Below are 16,753 nucleotides of genomic sequence, written 5' to 3'. Positions count from 1 at the left end.
AACAAAAAATAAAAATAGGATCACCAAATGGGGAAACACCTCTAGAGCTGTTCTAAAACTACAGCATGACTCCAGCTAGACAGAAGACATTTTGCAATAACCTCATTGCTGCTGCCAAGTGTGTTCCGAACACAGACCTCGTGTCATAAATTACTGTAATTAGCAACACTCCAGCAGGCAAAAGTATGTATTTAAAAACTGAGGATGCATATGAAGTGGCTGCAGTTTATATTACGGGTGAGTCACAGTGAGGCCCAGCTCGAAGGGAGCCAGTGAAGCCTCTGCAGCCACAGCACTGTCTGGCACAACCCACCTGGCACAGCAAACCTTTCCCTAAACATAGGGAAAACAAGCTGAATATTGAAGCCTCTTGGGAAATGTATTTGTGCTGAAAATTTGAACTTTTTGCTGAAATAAGGGGAAAAACAAAAATCGAGCCTCTTTGGCCAGCACCAATAAAACATTTTGAGACAGAGCTCCACTTCTTGACACATGCGCAAAAAATGTTCTTCGGGGATGGCAAATGGAAACTTTTTTTTATTTGGATGGATAGTGGTTTTATGCCTCAAGCGACTTGGGGTTTTCTGGTTTGAGAATAAACACGTAAGAGAAAAAAAAAAAAAAAAAAAGAAACAAAACAAACAGAAAACTTCGGATGAGTTCGTGGTGGCCAAGCCCTGCTTTTCCGATGAGAACAAAACCTGTGACATGGGGGTTTTTTCCCAGACTGCGACTGCGGAAGGCGGCGGCGGTGCCGTGCCTGCCCCTCACGGCGCCGGGCGGCGCCGCGGCGGCACCGCGGCTCTCGGGGGTGCCCGGGGGAGCCCCGCACCGAGCCCCTCACCCGGCCGGGCACCGAGCCCCGGGCACGGCCCGCACAGGCTGCGAAATGTCGGCGCTGCGGTGCGCCCTGGGAGCTGTAGTCCCGCCGCCCAGCACAGCTTCGCCCTGCTCCCCGGCTCGCAAAATGTCCTCCGCCGAGGCAAGGCGGCCGCCTACAACTCCCAGGAGCCCCGAGAGAGGCGGAGCGCGGAGGCGCCGGCCCTTTCCTCGCCGCTCTCCCCGCCGGGAGTTGTGGTCCTGCCGCCGTTGTGGCCCCTCCGCGGAGCCTGGCAGGGACTCGGTGTCCCGACGAGCCGCGGGCTGAGGGGCAGAGGTACGAAAGGCGGGCAAGGCGTGCGGCTGCTGTGGAAGGTGTTGGGGCTGTGCGGTGTCGGGGTACGGGGGTTCCCCCTTCCATTTTCCCCTCTCCCGTCCCTTACCCGGCGGTTTGCGTTCTGTGCCCGGGCGGGTGGCGGTGCCCGGGGTGCAGGGCCAGCGAGGGCCGCGTGTGGAGCGGGCCGTTCGTATCCAGCAGCATCCCGGGCCGCGAAGGGCGCTGGGGCCGAGGCAGCGCGGCTGGGGCTGCACCGTGACCTTGCCCTCCGCGGGGCGAGTGCCCAGAGGCCTATGTTCTTTTCCCTGTTCCTTGGCGCGGGTCCCTGTCCCGAGGGACTGTGTGGGCTTTGGTGCGGTGCTCTGTGCGCCGTGAGAGCGGGCCCGTGGCCGTGGTTTGTGGTGACTGAGGTGTCCGTCCCCCTCACAGGAGGCAGCAGGAAGACGCACCGAGTCTGTCTGAGCAGCGCCAGGATGGAGGAGCCCACTGGGAACCTTCCCTTCCGGAGAAACATCCTTGCCGAGTCGTGCTGTGGTCACGTCACCATAACAAACCTGTGAGTGAGGCTGGGGTGTGTGAGGGCCAGCATGTTTGGCCACTAACTTTGTTAAGGCTAAAACATTTTCTTAGGAGCAGAATTTCTCCTTTCTGTGTAGGTGCCCTCAGACAAGAGATGGCCCTGATGGCCCTATTGCCATCTGAAAACAGGCCTTTATTCAAGGCCTTTTCTGAGTAGTTGTCATTACTTTTCATGTGTTGCAAAACTGAGCAGAAGGCTCAGTTTTAAGATTATTTCCTGCTATGGTTACATGGAGAGCAGTGTTTTCAAAAGTAGCTATCAGATCCTTTCTGTCAAAGACAGCCAGACTTGACATGGAACATAGCACTCCTCAGAAGGTTCTCTGTGTTTTGTGCTTCATAACAATCTGGCCCTAACTTTGAACATGACCTTTCTTTGAGAACACAAGCCTGTGTTACCCATGGTCTTACTACTTAGCAGCACTTAGTGTTTACAATGCATAACTATTATTATTGTATCTTCTCAGCTGCATTTAATGCTGTTTATTTAATCCTTTGCACATGCAAATTACAGCTTGATTTTTTTTTAAAACCTCCCTTCTGTTCTACAGGATAAAATTGGCAGTGTGAATGTGGAGGCTGGGTAAATATAGTGGTGCCTGCGTTATTAGGCTGTGTGCTGTTCTTCTGCCAAAAATTCAATAATATCTACAGATTTTTATACCACCATGAGTTTCTGTCAGAATTAGAACCCAGTTTGCAGCTTTGGATGATTCAGGGGGACAGAATTATTTTTAAAACTACATTTCCAGTATCATGATGGAAATGTTTGTTTTCTAGGGTGGAAGTGCTGAGATCTTTGATGGCTTTAACTGACCCTCAGGAGGGGAAGCTGACTCAGTCTCAAGAGAAAGTGAGTGACTAACAGACTTTCCATGTCTGTTTACTGCATCGTTTCAGAAGAGCCTATAATTAGGTAGTCAAGCTTATTCTAATAATATGTTAGAGCTGTTTCCATAAGTCACGTGAGCTGAACCAAAATGTGTGTGAGCACCAGCTCTGTTTCCAGTTGCCCAGCAAGTAGTAGCTTCATCATCAACCACCTAAATTCAGCAAGGTTCCCTTCAAGCAGGTGGCACTGGCAGGTATTCCAGCTGCTCCTGGTAGTCAGGCTTCAAATCACGCTGTCATTCACTGACTGAAGGGCCAGCTCTTGCAGGCCTGTGATTGCAGTCTCTCCTCATTTCCATGTGTGAGCATGGCATGAGTGATTAGTTTTCTTAATCCAGTGGGATTGATTTCTTGAGCTGGCTGGTTTTCCAGTTCCTGGAATCTAGCAATGACTTGAGAGCGTGAAGCCAAAGGAGGGAGTGGAGCTTGTACTTTATGCCACATTAAAGCAGACTTGAAACAGTGGCCCTGATATTTTTGTGGGTTTTCTGTCACTGATACGGATCAGTGATAGTGACCTTTGTGATAGGCACAACATGATGGCTATTGGGACAGCAGGTACAGAGCTAGTGCAGTAAGGGCTGTACTGGCCAAATCAAAGTGTGAGAAATTGGATGTGTTTTGTGGATGTTTACAGTGTGAATAAACACAGGGTGTAATATGCAGAGCTCATTGCTGTCTCCTGGAAGATGTAATAAGACAGCTTTGGGGGATTCAGATTAACTCAAGAGCTTTATCTTCATCTTTTAGTAATTGGACCTGATGTTACCTGTAAAGAAATTTGGTAGCGTTACTTTCAATTACTTCATATTCTTGTATTCAGTCCTGTGTAAATCTTTAATTTTAATGTGCATTCATTCCTTAAATAATGCTTTAATTTGAAGCAAAATTGCTTGGGAATCCCTAAAGCACAGCTAACTGTTATATTGCAGTTATAATTACTTTGCATGACACAGAGTGATGGTTTCATTCTTGGTTCTCATTTCACAGTTAAGTTTTTATGTTCCTTTGTATTGTAGGCACTAAACTTGCTGGGCATTTGGACAAGTGTATTTAGAGTTGTTCCTGGGCCTACATCAAAGACCTCAGTGGAGTGACAGCTTGAAGATGGGAGAGCAGGAGGCAGGTGAACCTTTTCTGGGGATACTGGCTGATGGTGGCAGAGACTTTGAAGGAGCTCTGCCCTCAGACACGGTGTCGCTCAGCGATTCTGACTCTGATGACTTGGGGCTGGCGGATGAAGCAGAAGTTGATACAATATCTCCCGAGGAGCCATCTGTAGATGAAGGGGATTCCAGATCAGGAGAGACACCTGACTCTTCAAACAGCAGATCTCCTGTGCAGCCATTCCATCTGAAGGGCATGAGTTCTACATTCTCTCTCCGTAGCCAGAGCATTTTTGATTGCCTGGAAGAGGCAGCCAAGCTGTCTGTGCCCTCTATGCCTGAAGATAATGTTGTTGATGGGAGGTTCAAGCGCCCATTGCCTCCAACCACAGTTTCAGGTAACCTGGTCCCAGAAAACATGGGAAGGCAAGCCAGAGCAGTGCAGGCTCCCAGAACCTCTCCTGCAGTGCCTGACTACGTGGCACACCCGGAGCGCTGGACCAAATACAGCCTGGAGGGAGTTTCAGAGTGCAGTGACAAGACTAACAGGGCAGTGGCCATGGAATTTCTAGGTGGTTTGAAGAAAAGAGGGGAGCAACAGAGCTTGGCTACTCAAGACAGCTACACCCAGTCCTTCAACCAGGACCCTTCCAGCTGTGGAGCTGGGAGGATTGTCTTCACCAAACCAACCAAAAGAGGTGTTGATGGACTGGAAAAGAAAACATCTACAGGGGAGGATGATAAAAAACAGGTGAAGACAGATCTGAAAGGAAAATCTCTTAAGAAGGCTGATGACTTGAGGGAAGAAGATAAGGTTGAGCTGGGGCACTTAGACAGTGACAGTGGAAAGGCAGCAGAGGAGGAGGAGCGCACGATGGAAGGGGACCAGAACACAGAACATAAACCTGATGCAAGGCTTAGTGGTGCAGGTGAAGAGCCATCGCTGGGAACAGTTGGATTCCACTGCAGTAAGAAGAAGAGCAGGAAAAATTTCCGACCTAAAGTAGATGATGAAGGGGAGGAAGAAGAGTCCTGAAGGATGAAGCACATTGGAGACATCCCAGGACTTGTCTTGGTCATTTTTTTCCTTCTCTTTTTTATTTTTTTTTCCCCTTTCTGGTCTGAAAACCGCATGATAGCTTTTTGTCCAACAGTTTGCATCATAGCCACCAAGAATGTTTTATATTGTTAGAAATTAAGCTACCTAAAATAACCTCCAGCCTTTTTGTTTATGAGAACTCCATGGGCACAGGATAGTTGCATCCTGGCAGAATAAAGTGTGATACTCCAGAGCTGAAGTATCCAAAGAAACAGAAGTGTTAGCTAAACGGTTGCAGGGCTTCCTAGTAACTCCCAGTTTTGGAATTGTTCCCAAATCCTGTGGAATCCTGGAGACAAGGTGATGAGCTCATTATGTAGAGATTTTTGAACTATGAAAATAAAACCTAGTCTTCCACTGGATGTGATTTCTTCTGGCCCTGTCCCAGGGAGGAAAACCTTTTAACTTTTTTGTTTAAAAACATCTTTCTGTCATTGCCATCGAGGGTGAAAGCACAGCAGTGCCCAGTTACATGATGTGAGGATCTGCACCTTTGTATGTCCTTTCCAGGAGGTGCTGCTTCCATACTGATTCTATATGTGGATTGGGGCATTTGTGGGAATCAGCTATTTATACCAGAACTGGAGACTTTTTTTTCTATGTGATACAATAAACTTTTGGTTGTAACTTGATTTCTTGTCTGAACCACGCTGAGTAATGCAGCTGCAGGAGTTTTACCAAACATTTTATTTGATTCCTAAGCTGCCTTGAAAACTTTTTAAAGTGTTACTCTAACTTTGCCATCTTGTTAACTTTTCCCTCAAGTGTTAGAGATTGTAAACCTCACATTTTTAACATTTTCAATCATTTTACAATGTATAATCCCCTCATAGGATGAGTCATCTCATACAATGAATCACATTGTAGGGAATGTCAAATAGAGTGGGTTTTTTCCATAGTGCTAGTAAATTTAATAACTAAGGTTGAAAGATTAAATTCTTTGAAAGGTTACATGATTTGAGACTCAAATTAGTTCAGGTCACTTTGGACTGACATTTTTTGGGTCATTATTCTAAATGAACCAATCCCAAGAGTAGTATTTACAATTGTGTAGTGAAAGATTAATTTTTAAGAGTTTGTGATATGTCTTGGTAGATTGTGCTTGCTCAAACTCTAAAGGGTGTTTGAGGGGGTGACTTCATTTTAACAGTTATTAACTGGGAGGCCCAAATCACTTGGGCTTTGTGTTTGAACTGATGCATCATTGGGTAGAAGAAGCAGAAAACAGTGTAAAAGGAGCAGTTGTGCTCCATTTTTCTAAAGTCACCTTTTAGTTTTCAGAGCAGAATGTATGTTCTCATGAGTGTGCAGTTGGATGCACATTCCTTAGTGGGTCATTGGTAAATACCTTGGTTGTTCCAGTGCATGTGAGTGGACACACACAGCAGGTCCCAATGGATAGATTTTGGGTTCCAGTGGATAATTAGTGTGCTGATCACATTAAAATAGTAGCCATTTCAAAATGGAAACTGCTACCAAGAGCAAGGAATGCTTGTTGTGAGATATCTGTTATTTCTTAACAAAAAAATGCAGCTCAGTTACTCAAAACTTACTGGGTTTATGAGTTCTGCTTGCCCAGGGTGAGGAACAGGTAGGACTATCAAAATTCCATCGCTGCTAATGGAGTCACAGGTCTGGGGCACAGCTGAATAAACTGGACAAATGCCTGTTTCATTAAGCCATCATAACAAGATTAATATCTGGTAATAAAAGGCTCATTTTTGTCAGAGCTGAGATTTATTTTTTTTTTCCACCTCTGGTAACAGAAAGCTTTTGTACAATCTACAATTACATTGCATAGAGACAATATTATACATGTGAGGAAATGCAGTTAAAGTTTGTATCAGAGTCAGACACAGCCCAATACTTCCCCCTTCTGATGCTGTTTATATTATTCCAAGGAAATTTCCCCTTAGAGAATGGTATTGATATTTTTGTGGTATATCTTGCAAAATTCAAATAAAGCCAGTGAATTTTTATATGCTAAAAATGTACAAGCCAGTTTAAGTAATGGAAAAAGCCACAAACAGCCCAAATTCTTAGACTGCACGATAATTCTTGGTACACATTCTTGTTTTAAAGTCTCTTAGGTGATTTCTTTTTCCCCTGACCCTAGAGAAAGAAAAGTAGAACGAAATCAGATGCTTAGATGTAGAGGAGGTATTCCATGTGGTGTGATACGTGGAGGCAAAGGCTCCTTTTCAGCAGGGAACTGGCAGCAGCTGTGATGGGCCATGGGCCCAACAAAAACCAGGTGATTCCACTCTCTGAGGTTGAGTGAGGAGCCCTTTAGAAGGAATACCAGCAAAGGAATGTGTCACAGGAGCCAGTGTGGGAAGAGAAGCCGGTGAGTGCAATTGTTTGAGAGTTGTAGGAACTCCAGGAACTGTATGTTTTGTAATGTTTCAGTATTCAGCCCTTTCCTTGGAAACTTTTTCTTGATTTCCCTTTTTTTAAGCAGCTCAGGAGTACAAGCTTGATGTCTTGGCCAAGGAAGGAGCTTGTTTCTAAGTGCGTAAGCGACTGCCCTTCCAAAGGGAGACTCCCTAGAACAGAGAAGTGTGGAATTTGGCAGCACTGATGGTGAATTGAGGGTGTGGTATCTGGAGAACAAATGGTATTTGGAAAATAAGGTGGTAGAGTCACCCTGGAGGAGAAAGTTTTAATGCTATTTGTGGAGTGGTTTTGGAGAAAGGATCGAGTGCTTCGGGAGCCGCAGGAAACAAAGCCCAGGAAATTGAAGGAGAAAGACCAAGAAATCCTTAGGAATGTCAGGCACTGATAGTGCTTAGCATAGGGAGCTTGTTGCCCTTAGGCCTTCAAGAGATTAGGATTTTACTTCTACAGTAGTTCAGTAGGACAAAAGGTTTAATGTGAAGAAATAGAATAAAATTTAGTTATCAATGTATTCAATGTCAGTCTCAAACTGATCTGCATGCTCTTCTCTTTCCCTTCTTTGTGGCAAAGGCACTTCTGTGTTGGCGCTCTTCACACCTATTAGGATTGGCAAAGTCATGTACTCGTTTAAAAGCCTTAGCACAAGGGGCACATAGTAGTAATTGCTTAAGAAACTTCAAAATGTTGAAAAAAAAGACACTGTAGATTGTATTACTTTGCATTTGCTCAGTAAATGATAAACACGGTTATTTTTCAGCTGTTTAAATGTCTGGTCTTTTATGCAGTTACAGTATCAAAATGTCTGGGAAGCCTGCTATGGGATGGAGTTGTTTTATTGGAATACTGATAATGAAGCAACTCACATAAGTGTTATATTAACTTCTGTCAGAAAATAAATAAAGCTTGAGGTTAGCTCACATTTGTGTGACTTGAGGTCCTGTCATGTTGTGACTTTGAGTTTTCCAGCTACTTTTTTCCATGTAGTATATATGCTCAATTTATGGGTTTTGGAGGCTGTTTTGTGTGGTAGCATTAGGTTGATATTGAAATAGGTCATTAAGAAGGGTATCCAAAGTCTTTATTGTGTTGGATATCCTGCAGTGGCTGAGAACTAGCTTGTTCCTGTCGCTAATGATTAAAACTCCATGCAGTGGAGCCCTGGGACACAGGACACGATTCTTAACTGACAGAAATGGGTGCGGCTCTAAAGGCAAATGAATTCTGTCAATTAAAAAAATAATAGGAGACTTGCTCAGTTTTGATTTTTAATGATTATTGCTACGCATTTTAAATACTTTTGTAATACTTCTGTAGAATTATCTCATGGACTCAAGAAACGCCCAAGGGAATACTCTGTTGCAAATAGATACTTGTTCACGTGTTTGAACTGGGTGAGATTATTCTAACTCACCCTGAGTGACAGTCCTTGCCCAAGGCTTGTAAATGTATTTTACAAAAGGTAATTTTTTCATTCTGAACTAAGAATATTCTGTTCCCTGATTATATTCCCATAACCTCTAGGAAGCTCCTTATAGGGTAATTTTCCAATCTTATTTTTCCACCTTGCATTTTTAAACTACATTGTTCAGCTGTATTAATTAACTTTTCCATGATTGTTTTCAGTACTTACATGTGTAGTTTGGAGCTGGTTGAGTGCACGAGAGGTTGGTTTTGGTTAAAACTTCTGCCATGGAGGAGATAACAGCTGTACAGTAGCAAATCTACAAAATAGGTAGTGATTAAATACCTGCCCTCTTTTGTGAGGATATTGCAAGACCTCAGGCTGGCACAAACTTAATAAAGCATTCCTTGTGTGTTTCTGTTGGACCTGTATAGCCTGACTTTTTTCAGGAAGCTATAAAAGGGATAAGAAGGGAGCAGGAAACTGTATCAGGAGTATTAAGATAAAGAATTTTCAGCGAGGCCAGAATTATACAGGAGAGTGGCAGAGATAAAGAAAACAATAAGAGTTGTGCTACATAGCAGGTGGTTTAACATTTTCAGGCTGTGTAAGAAATGTTGTTTGTTTATATTGTGAGAGTTTGTCATCAAAAGCTTGAGACAGAATTTCCTGCTATTATTTGGATTTCATAATTGCATGTTGGACACTTCCCTTTTGAGTGTTGGTACTTGGTATCTTAAGAAAATTAGATGTACAAGATGATTAGGTCAGATCAGACAGAATGTGTCTTTTCCAAGCTGACATTAAAAAAAAAAAAGAAAATATTAGGAGAAGGACAAGAAGGGGGGGGGAGGGGAGGAGATGAAGCATTTCATTCCAGAAGCATCCTTAACAGAGGAAATAAACACTCTCAAGTGAACTACCAAAGAAAGCAAGAAATGTTGAATTCCCTTTTCTCCTTTCTACAGGAGTTTAGACATTTTTCTTTACATACATTTATCACCAAGAAGCAATAAGGAAAGTGAAACCGTAATATAGATCTGTTTTTCTGTCCCTTTATCCCTAAGTAGGGTCTGCCAAACCACCATTAAATGAGAGAAAGATGGTGAAATTCTAAAGCTGATATAAATGCCTAGAAAATACTACTTACCTGGGCTTCCAGAACTTTAAATCGTTTTTCTTGTTCTTTCAATCCACTAAAATACTTGGACAAATTATCCACCCTGTGGAAACAAAGCAAACACCGTGAGCAAAAAGGAGAGGCTTCAGAAGAAATCATAAAACACAAACCATGTCTAACTTTACTATACCCATGGCCCTTCGCTGCAGCTCTGTGCTGCTTAGATATCCTGCAGCCCCCTAAAAGTTTTGTCCTTTTAAGGTGTTCACAGAAGTATTTTTTTGGGCAGAACAGCATCCCTGGAACACTCTCATGCACCTGGTGCCCAAGGACTCACAACTGACAGGTCAGGGCAGCTATTCAGCTTCTGGTGAGGGCCACGTAGCCTCAGTTGCTGTGGAAATCAAGGGCAGTAGAAAGGAGCTGCTCTGTCTTTTGAGCACTTGTCTTTCCTACCTGGAAACATCAGTACCCAATGGAAACTGATCCTGGTGTGAGAACGGAGGCCACAACAGAGAACAGCCACTTAAAATTTATGCAAACTTTCATTTCTGGAAGCTGGCTTGACAGTCAAATCGCTTTTTCCCTGCAGTCCACAGGGATTGCTTAAGGAGCTTCCACATGGTGCCTCCAAATCGCTGAATTATCCCCATGCTTTCTGCATCCTTCACCTGTTCTCCCATCAGTTCCTTATTCCTAGCATCTGATTCCTCATAGGGTTGGCAAATCCCTCTGGTTTCTCCCAGCTACTCTTTCAAAGTTTCCCTCTCACAGGCAATGTTCCAATCCCATCAATGTGGGACCTGCTGCTGGGTGGGTCTGATGCATTTTGACATTGGTTCAGTGCAGCCAAAGTTCAAAGAATCAATTCCTGAGGGTTTCCTAAGATTTCAAAACCACATGACTATCACCTAAGAGCAAAAATAAAAACCACTGGGGGCAGTGGTGTTTATCTGAATCTCTTCCAGTGTTTCTCTGGCTCTGCTATACCTGAAATATTGTGAAGCCAGATGAATTCTCACTTTTCCCCTCCAGCAACTTCACCTACAATGTACCATCTTTATTATATAAGGATATAGTACCCTTTGTTTGAAAGAATTGCACATAGATTTATTGCATTTTCTCAACTTGAGCTCTCACTCTTGGGGTTTGTCAGTGATCTGCTTATGAGAATCAAGTTTAAACCTATATAGCCATTCTAAATTATTATGAATTAAGGTCTATGTGAATTAGAGGGAGAGGAGTATTTTCCAAGAATGGAAGTATGCTGTTCTGGTTTCCAGCTATTCTGTGAGTTGGAGGTTTATTTTGAAAAAAAGCAGACAGCACAGGAACATTTCCATGGAATTTTCTTATTATGGTACCTTTCACACCCATTGTGCCTCTGTTTGAAGTCTGTTTTATTGTAAGAGAAAACAGCTGGAATATGTATTAAAAGCTTCTTAAAGGAGTGTTTTTCTGTCTTAGATGTTTCTGTTCTCCCTGCATATGACTACTTTGTATCTCACTTAAAGGTTTAAACCTCTGAATAATAATCTAGGACTTATACTTTATCAGACTAAACCAATTCAAGTGATATTCCTAGTGGGGAAGTATAGAGAGGTATACAAATGGAGACTTAGTCCCATGCCATAAAAGCATAAGTATTTGTTCTTCTGCATCTGTGGTTAATTCAAGGTATCTTAAACTTTCATTCAGAAGTCTGTGTTGCATTCCTACAGGGGAAGTAATTACGTGTGCTGCAGTCTAGCAAACAAACTGGTTTTCCACCATTTTCTTCATGAATAAGATTTTCTTTGAGCTTGGCCACAGATTTGGCTGGAACTTGCAGGTCTATAATTGTACATACTTCAGGAGTGACAAACACTCTAACATTGTAGTGATGCTGGCCTCACATTTTTTCGTGGCTCTGTGTTTCCTAACTGCATTCCAGCTGGACCCTTTATGTAAGCTTTACAAGAACATCAATGCTGAACTCAATGAAAGCTCTTCAGCTTGCAAGTTACTTTTACTGTGGGTCAGAATAACTTACTTATTAGATGTGGCCTTCAGCCTTTCTTCATTGCTTTCTTTCTTTTCTTGCTCAAGGTTTACGAGATAATGTTCTTTTTGCACCAGCTCCCATGTTATGATTTTTTGATCTAGGCCCACTGGAAGATCTCTTTCTGTAGGAAAAATAAAATAAGAATTATATTTTATCCCTTTTTCTCTGATACTAGTAGTGAAAAGTTGTTATGCTAAAGGAAGGGGTCTTTTTAGGGTTAATAATTGGTAAAACTCAGAAGCAAATGAAACAACTATTCCTTAAACCTATAAATTGTTAAATCTTCAGAAATCAAATCCCTATAACCCATTTTACATTGCTACCTTTGTTGTAATAACTACGATGCATCAAGAAATGCACTGTGGGAAAGTGTTCATACTTTAAATTATAAACCTTAATTTTTTGTTTGTATTCTCCTGGCACTCTTTGTTAAAACTAAATTGTGACTCTCAGCTTAAGGAAATCCATCTAGCTCTCTGTTTTGTGTATGCACCATGTCCTTGGAGAGAGTCAGGCTCTACAGTTGCTTGATCACATTTGTTAACAACTCACCCAGGTGTTTTTTCTTGTGTTCCATTTTGTTGAAGAGCCTTCTGAGAACCAGAATGATGTGGTTGATAATGATAAATGGTGGTGCTAAGGCAGGCCGGCCATGGTACTCAACAATCAGGTTGTAGCGCTGCACTTTCCAGAAGATGTCTGTATTGCCCTGGACAACTTGAAAAGTGTAACTGTAATTTGAGGGGGGGAGGAATAAAACATGTAACTCTTTTCACCACAAGAAGCTAAAGATGAATATAACAAAATTTAGTCCTGTATTTACTTTAAAAAAAGAACAGCAAGGTCAGCAAGTAGTGTTAATTTAATCTAAAGTTTACGCGAATTCTTAGCTATTACAAGAATTGCAGTTGCAGTCTTCAAATGTTAAAAGATACATTTGTTTTGTTTGGCATTTTTGATTTTTTTTTTTTTTTTTTAGGAAAGATAATTCTACTTTTCTCAGGAAAGATCAGCAAACATGCCACATCAGTTCTTCAACCAAATGAATCATTACTAACTGTGTTGACAACAAGCATTTCCCTGATGTGCAAATCATCCACTGTAAAGCCTGCCAAGTTTAAGGCTGCTGTGCACCTGCAGATTTGTGGCTCCACACAGCCAGAGACTCGGACCCTTCTGTGCATGTTTAATTGAATTTTTAGTAGTAAAAGAGGCTTCTTTTCTCCTTGTCTCCCATCCGACCAGAGTAAGGATGATGAAAACTTTAGAGCTGTCTGATCACAGGATTCTGCCTATCAACCCCCGAGTAATATTCATTAGGAAAATTACAAGTGTATTTTAAAAGGAATAGCCAACAGTGAGGTAGAAAATGTGGACATCCACTTAAGGCTTTGCAGCCTCTGTCCTGATAGGTAGTGAAATCCCTCTTGCCTGAACATAGCAATGAGGAGGTTCATGAGGAGGACGTTTGTGACCAGCAGGAAGATGACCAGCAGGAGTATGACAAGCCAGTTGGCGTAGCTGTTGGGGCAGGATGGAGTGTTCTCCTGCAGGATCTGCAGGGGGTTAAACGTGCAGTTCCTGGGATATGTTCGTGATGCTGCAAGGGAAGATGGAGGAAAAAAAAATAGTTATGGCAAATCCTAATGCTGTGTTTCTTTCTTTGGTTGTGTGGAAGTGTAATCATGTTGTGTACATAAAAACACATTGGATTGTTCTGCAAGGTATTTGCAGCCCTAGGACACTGCAGATCTCAACAGCTTGGCGGCTCATTTAGGGGCAAGATGTCTGTCACAGCTGGCTTTGTGGTAGTGTTTATCATTAAAGGGATTATATTGAAGGGGCTGTATCCTTTTTAGACTGGTTTTGAATTTTCAAAATCAAACCTCCTCTGACTTTGTGTTCCCACACATCCTTGTGTCCTCATGCCTGGCACATAGGTGGGAAGAGGAAACTCTGTAAAACTGGCAAGGGGATTGGTTCCTTGTTCTAAATTTAAACTGCTTTGTGTATCTGAGGTTGAGGTTAGGAAGGTCTGGTTCTACTGCATCAGACTAGAAGCCTAGTGCTGTATTCTGTCTCTAGCTGTGAATTAAACCCACAAGTTTAGAGTAGCATAATAATATTTACTTTTTTTCCTCTATTTTTTCCCTGTAATCCTTTTCCCTGGTGCTATAGATGACCCCCTGGTTACATTCATTAGAGCACGTGGTTATATCAAAGCTCACCAAGCTGGGATTTCTTTTACCAAGGGCACTAGCTTATACTTGTCTACACTGAATTTCATTTGATGACTCAGCACTCATGAGGCTCCTCTGCCTCTCTTAGGTGTCAGTTTTTGTCTTTGCTACCCAGTGATGTAGTTTTGTCAGCAAATTTTGTCCTCCTCATTTCCCCTCTCCCTTTCCATATATTTCATAAAGATGTTAAACAGAATAAGCCCCAGAGGGCCCTAGGACTAATTAATCCCTTCTGGAATTTGCCCATGTAATTGGTTCTTTTTTCCTCTGTTACTCTTAACCAGTTATTTACCCAGGTAGACACACCCACTGGAATTCCAGTGGGAAGAAACACATTTCTAGGGAGTGCTATGCCTGACATTTTGGCAAATGAGTTGAATTATATTCCAGAAATATTTGTTTCTTTCCAATTACTTTAAAGTGAAATAAGAGTGACTGATTGTGCTGTACGTGCTTACATCATAGATATTTAAAATGGACATGAATCACTTTCCTCTCTCGTGTCATTCAGGTGTTTTGGCTTTTCAAATACATGTTTTTTCTTACTAAGCACAGTGAGCATGAGAGAATGCTTGCTAGTTTGCTTGTATGTATAGCTTTTATGGGTTCTAGTTTATGTTGCTCCAAGTTTGACTCCCACTTCATTATTGCTGCGAGATTTAGCACTGGCTAAATGCTGTGGTGTTACTGCAGGCTTCCCTGGGAGGTGGGTGACCTGTTCTGTATTTTACCTGCTTACCTATTAGAAATGTTGCCTTTGAACTTCTATGTCTAATTATTTCAGTGTCTTGTGATTATTTTAATGTTGTTTTCTTTGCCATGCTGCACATAAGCAATTACTAGCTTTATTTGATTTGGGCAGCTTTATCTCCAGAGTAAATAAATGCTCTGGAGTAATTTTATTTTAAAACATGTGTTTGCTTATGGGCAGAGCAGTACTGCTTTAACACTGTTGCATTAAACTACTGCCAAAATGTGTGGAGGTGCTGTTATTTATTATTTGAGTTTACAGAGGGTTATCTGGGTCTAGGTTAAACTGAAAGGAAATGGATTGAAATGAAAGCAGGTATGCCAGCCTTTAAAACTGCAAGTCCTTGTGTATTTCTGAGAGCTTATCTAAACAGGGCCAGCCCTTACACTCTAATGTAGCTCCACAATGCCCATTATCTCTTTGCAAATACACTGTTTGTGTGACAGTAATGTGTAAGCTTTGGCCTGTAGGACAGAGATTTTAAAACAGCAAAATTTTAAAAGGGCAATACTTGGAAGGAACTCCATGCTCTCATCAGAAGTGTACATTCAAAAATGGCCAAGTTAGGGGGAAAGAAGTTTCCTCACTGTCTATTTCATCTAGTGGAATCTGGCCAAATATCTGAAGGTAGGGACGATAAAGAACCCTTCTGAATATCCATTCCACTCGGCTGTCATTGGGATGGAGCAGAGCTTGAGTTGTCACACCGTAGGCAATGAGCCACACACTCAAGAAAAACAGAAAGAAGAAAACATCCTTCATCTGCAAAACAGAGGGGGAGGGGAGAAAAGGAGGGGCAGTGACTGTGATAGCATAGTCAAGGAACAGTAGTCTTCTGTATGAATATGGCTCAAATAATTCTGTTTCTTCATAAGCTTGTTTAGGTTAAAGGAGGTGGAATAGGATACAGTTCCATGCACAGAATTCCTTGTCTGACCTTGCTGTTACCATATTGTCCTTGGCCTGTAGTAAGCATTCTTTGATAGCTCATTTAGATAAAGACACATTTTAAACTAAAAATCTTGCTTTCCAATAATCAAACATTTAAAAATGAAACACATTTTTATCTTTTAAGTGACTGTCACATTTTATCTTTTAAGTGCCTATTTTCTGTGAGCTATCTCAGTACCATGGACTGCTTTCCTGTGAATTACAAGAGTTCTGCTGCAGCAGAGAATCCTGGTAGCAGTCAATGCTCATTGATGAGTACTGAGCCACTGATACAGCAGGCAGTGAAGGCTGAAAGGATCAGGTTCCTTCTGTCTTCAGTTTTCAAGCTAAGTGATGCATCTGAAAGATTCTTTTTGGGGCTTCCTGCTTTTAAACATTCTGTTTCTCTACAGAAGCAGAAGTAATTGAATCCTAAAACACTTACTTAAAAAAAAATCTAATATGAATATCAAGTGCAATAATTTTTCCCTGGTGGAAGAGGAACACTTCATCCTCTCCCCATCTGATCTGACAGAGTTCATTAGAGACTGTAGATACCTTTCAATTAGATTATTGGATTGTACAGTTACCCAAAAGCGTAGGCATTTCAGAGCTCCAGGATGTTATTTGGAGTTCTGATAAGAAACATCATCTCCAAGCCAGACAAGACTGAGTTGATGTCTGACTTCCATTAATCTTTTTTATTTTCTGGATGATCTAAAATTTAGGAATGCTGCAGGGCTGTAATGGTATCATGGTGATGGGAGAGTGGTGACAAGTCTGGAACTATTTTTTCCAATCTGCAGTCTCTCTGGAAATGAGTATTTTTCTGGAATTTTAGCAATTACCAGACCTGTTTCAGCAAATCTGTAGCAAGGGTATGAAGGGGAAAGACAGTAAGAGATCATCTGGGATTGCTTCTCTCTAAAGTAAGGGAGATGTTTTTGCTAGAACACCCTTGAACCCTTCAGGCAGGTTTCATTTACTGAGGTAACCTTCACTGTTTCTTCCTTTGATGTAAGATTCAACACTGAAATA

The 16,753-nt window shown here is 42.0% G+C and overlaps 2 protein-coding genes across 4 annotated transcripts in view; one reads left to right on the top strand and one right to left on the bottom strand.

Moving 5' to 3' along the window:
* The first annotated feature begins 1,079 nt into the window (after positions 1–1,079).
* On the top strand, positions 1,080–5,463 carry TSSC4 (tumor suppressing subtransferable candidate 4). 3 transcript variants are annotated; one of them, XM_058806216.1, is made up of 4 exons: positions 1,128–1,156; positions 1,586–1,712; positions 2,516–2,588; positions 3,646–5,463. In XM_058806216.1, exon 4 carries the CDS (start codon positions 3,734–3,736, stop codon positions 4,766–4,768), a length of 1,035 nt encoding a protein of 344 aa, XP_058662199.1. In that variant the 5' UTR covers positions 1,128–1,156; positions 1,586–1,712; positions 2,516–2,588; positions 3,646–3,733; the 3' UTR covers positions 4,769–5,463. The 3 variants fall into 3 exon arrangements, with proteins under 3 accessions (XP_058662198.1, XP_058662199.1, XP_058662200.1); XM_058806215.1 differs by lacking the exon at positions 2,516–2,588 and having other exon boundaries at positions 1,080–1,156; XM_058806217.1 differs by lacking the exons at positions 1,128–1,156; positions 2,516–2,588 and adding an exon at positions 1,181–1,218.
* Positions 5,464–7,541: 2,078 nt separating this feature from the next.
* The window catches only part of TRPM5 (transient receptor potential cation channel subfamily M member 5), a 35,978-nt gene continuing 26,766 nt past the window's right edge, over positions 7,542–16,753 (bottom strand). The window contains exons 18-24 of the mRNA XM_058806213.1: positions 15,373–15,547; positions 13,226–13,394; positions 12,347–12,525; positions 11,783–11,915; positions 9,781–9,853; positions 8,859–8,949; positions 7,542–7,825 (exon numbers count right to left, since the gene is read on the bottom strand). Of these exons, the coding sequence (XP_058662196.1) occupies positions 7,725–7,825; positions 8,859–8,949; positions 9,781–9,853; positions 11,783–11,915; positions 12,347–12,525; positions 13,226–13,394; positions 15,373–15,547 (921 nt within the window). The 3' untranslated portion in view covers positions 7,542–7,724. The remainder of the gene's footprint in view (positions 7,826–8,858; positions 8,950–9,780; positions 9,854–11,782; positions 11,916–12,346; positions 12,526–13,225; positions 13,395–15,372; positions 15,548–16,753) is intronic.

Source organism: Ammospiza caudacuta, chromosome 6 (genome assembly GCF_027887145.1).
Source record: "Ammospiza caudacuta isolate bAmmCau1 chromosome 6, bAmmCau1.pri, whole genome shotgun sequence".
NCBI classification, from domain to species: domain Eukaryota; kingdom Metazoa; phylum Chordata; class Aves; order Passeriformes; family Passerellidae; genus Ammospiza; species Ammospiza caudacuta.
This window is presented reverse-complemented; position numbering and strand designations above follow the sequence as displayed.

Excerpts from the sequence above, each read along its gene's own strand:
- TSSC4 (XM_058806215.1), top strand. The coding sequence starts at position 3,734 with ATGGGAGAGCAGGAGGCAGGTGAACCTTTTCTGGGGATACTGGCTGAT.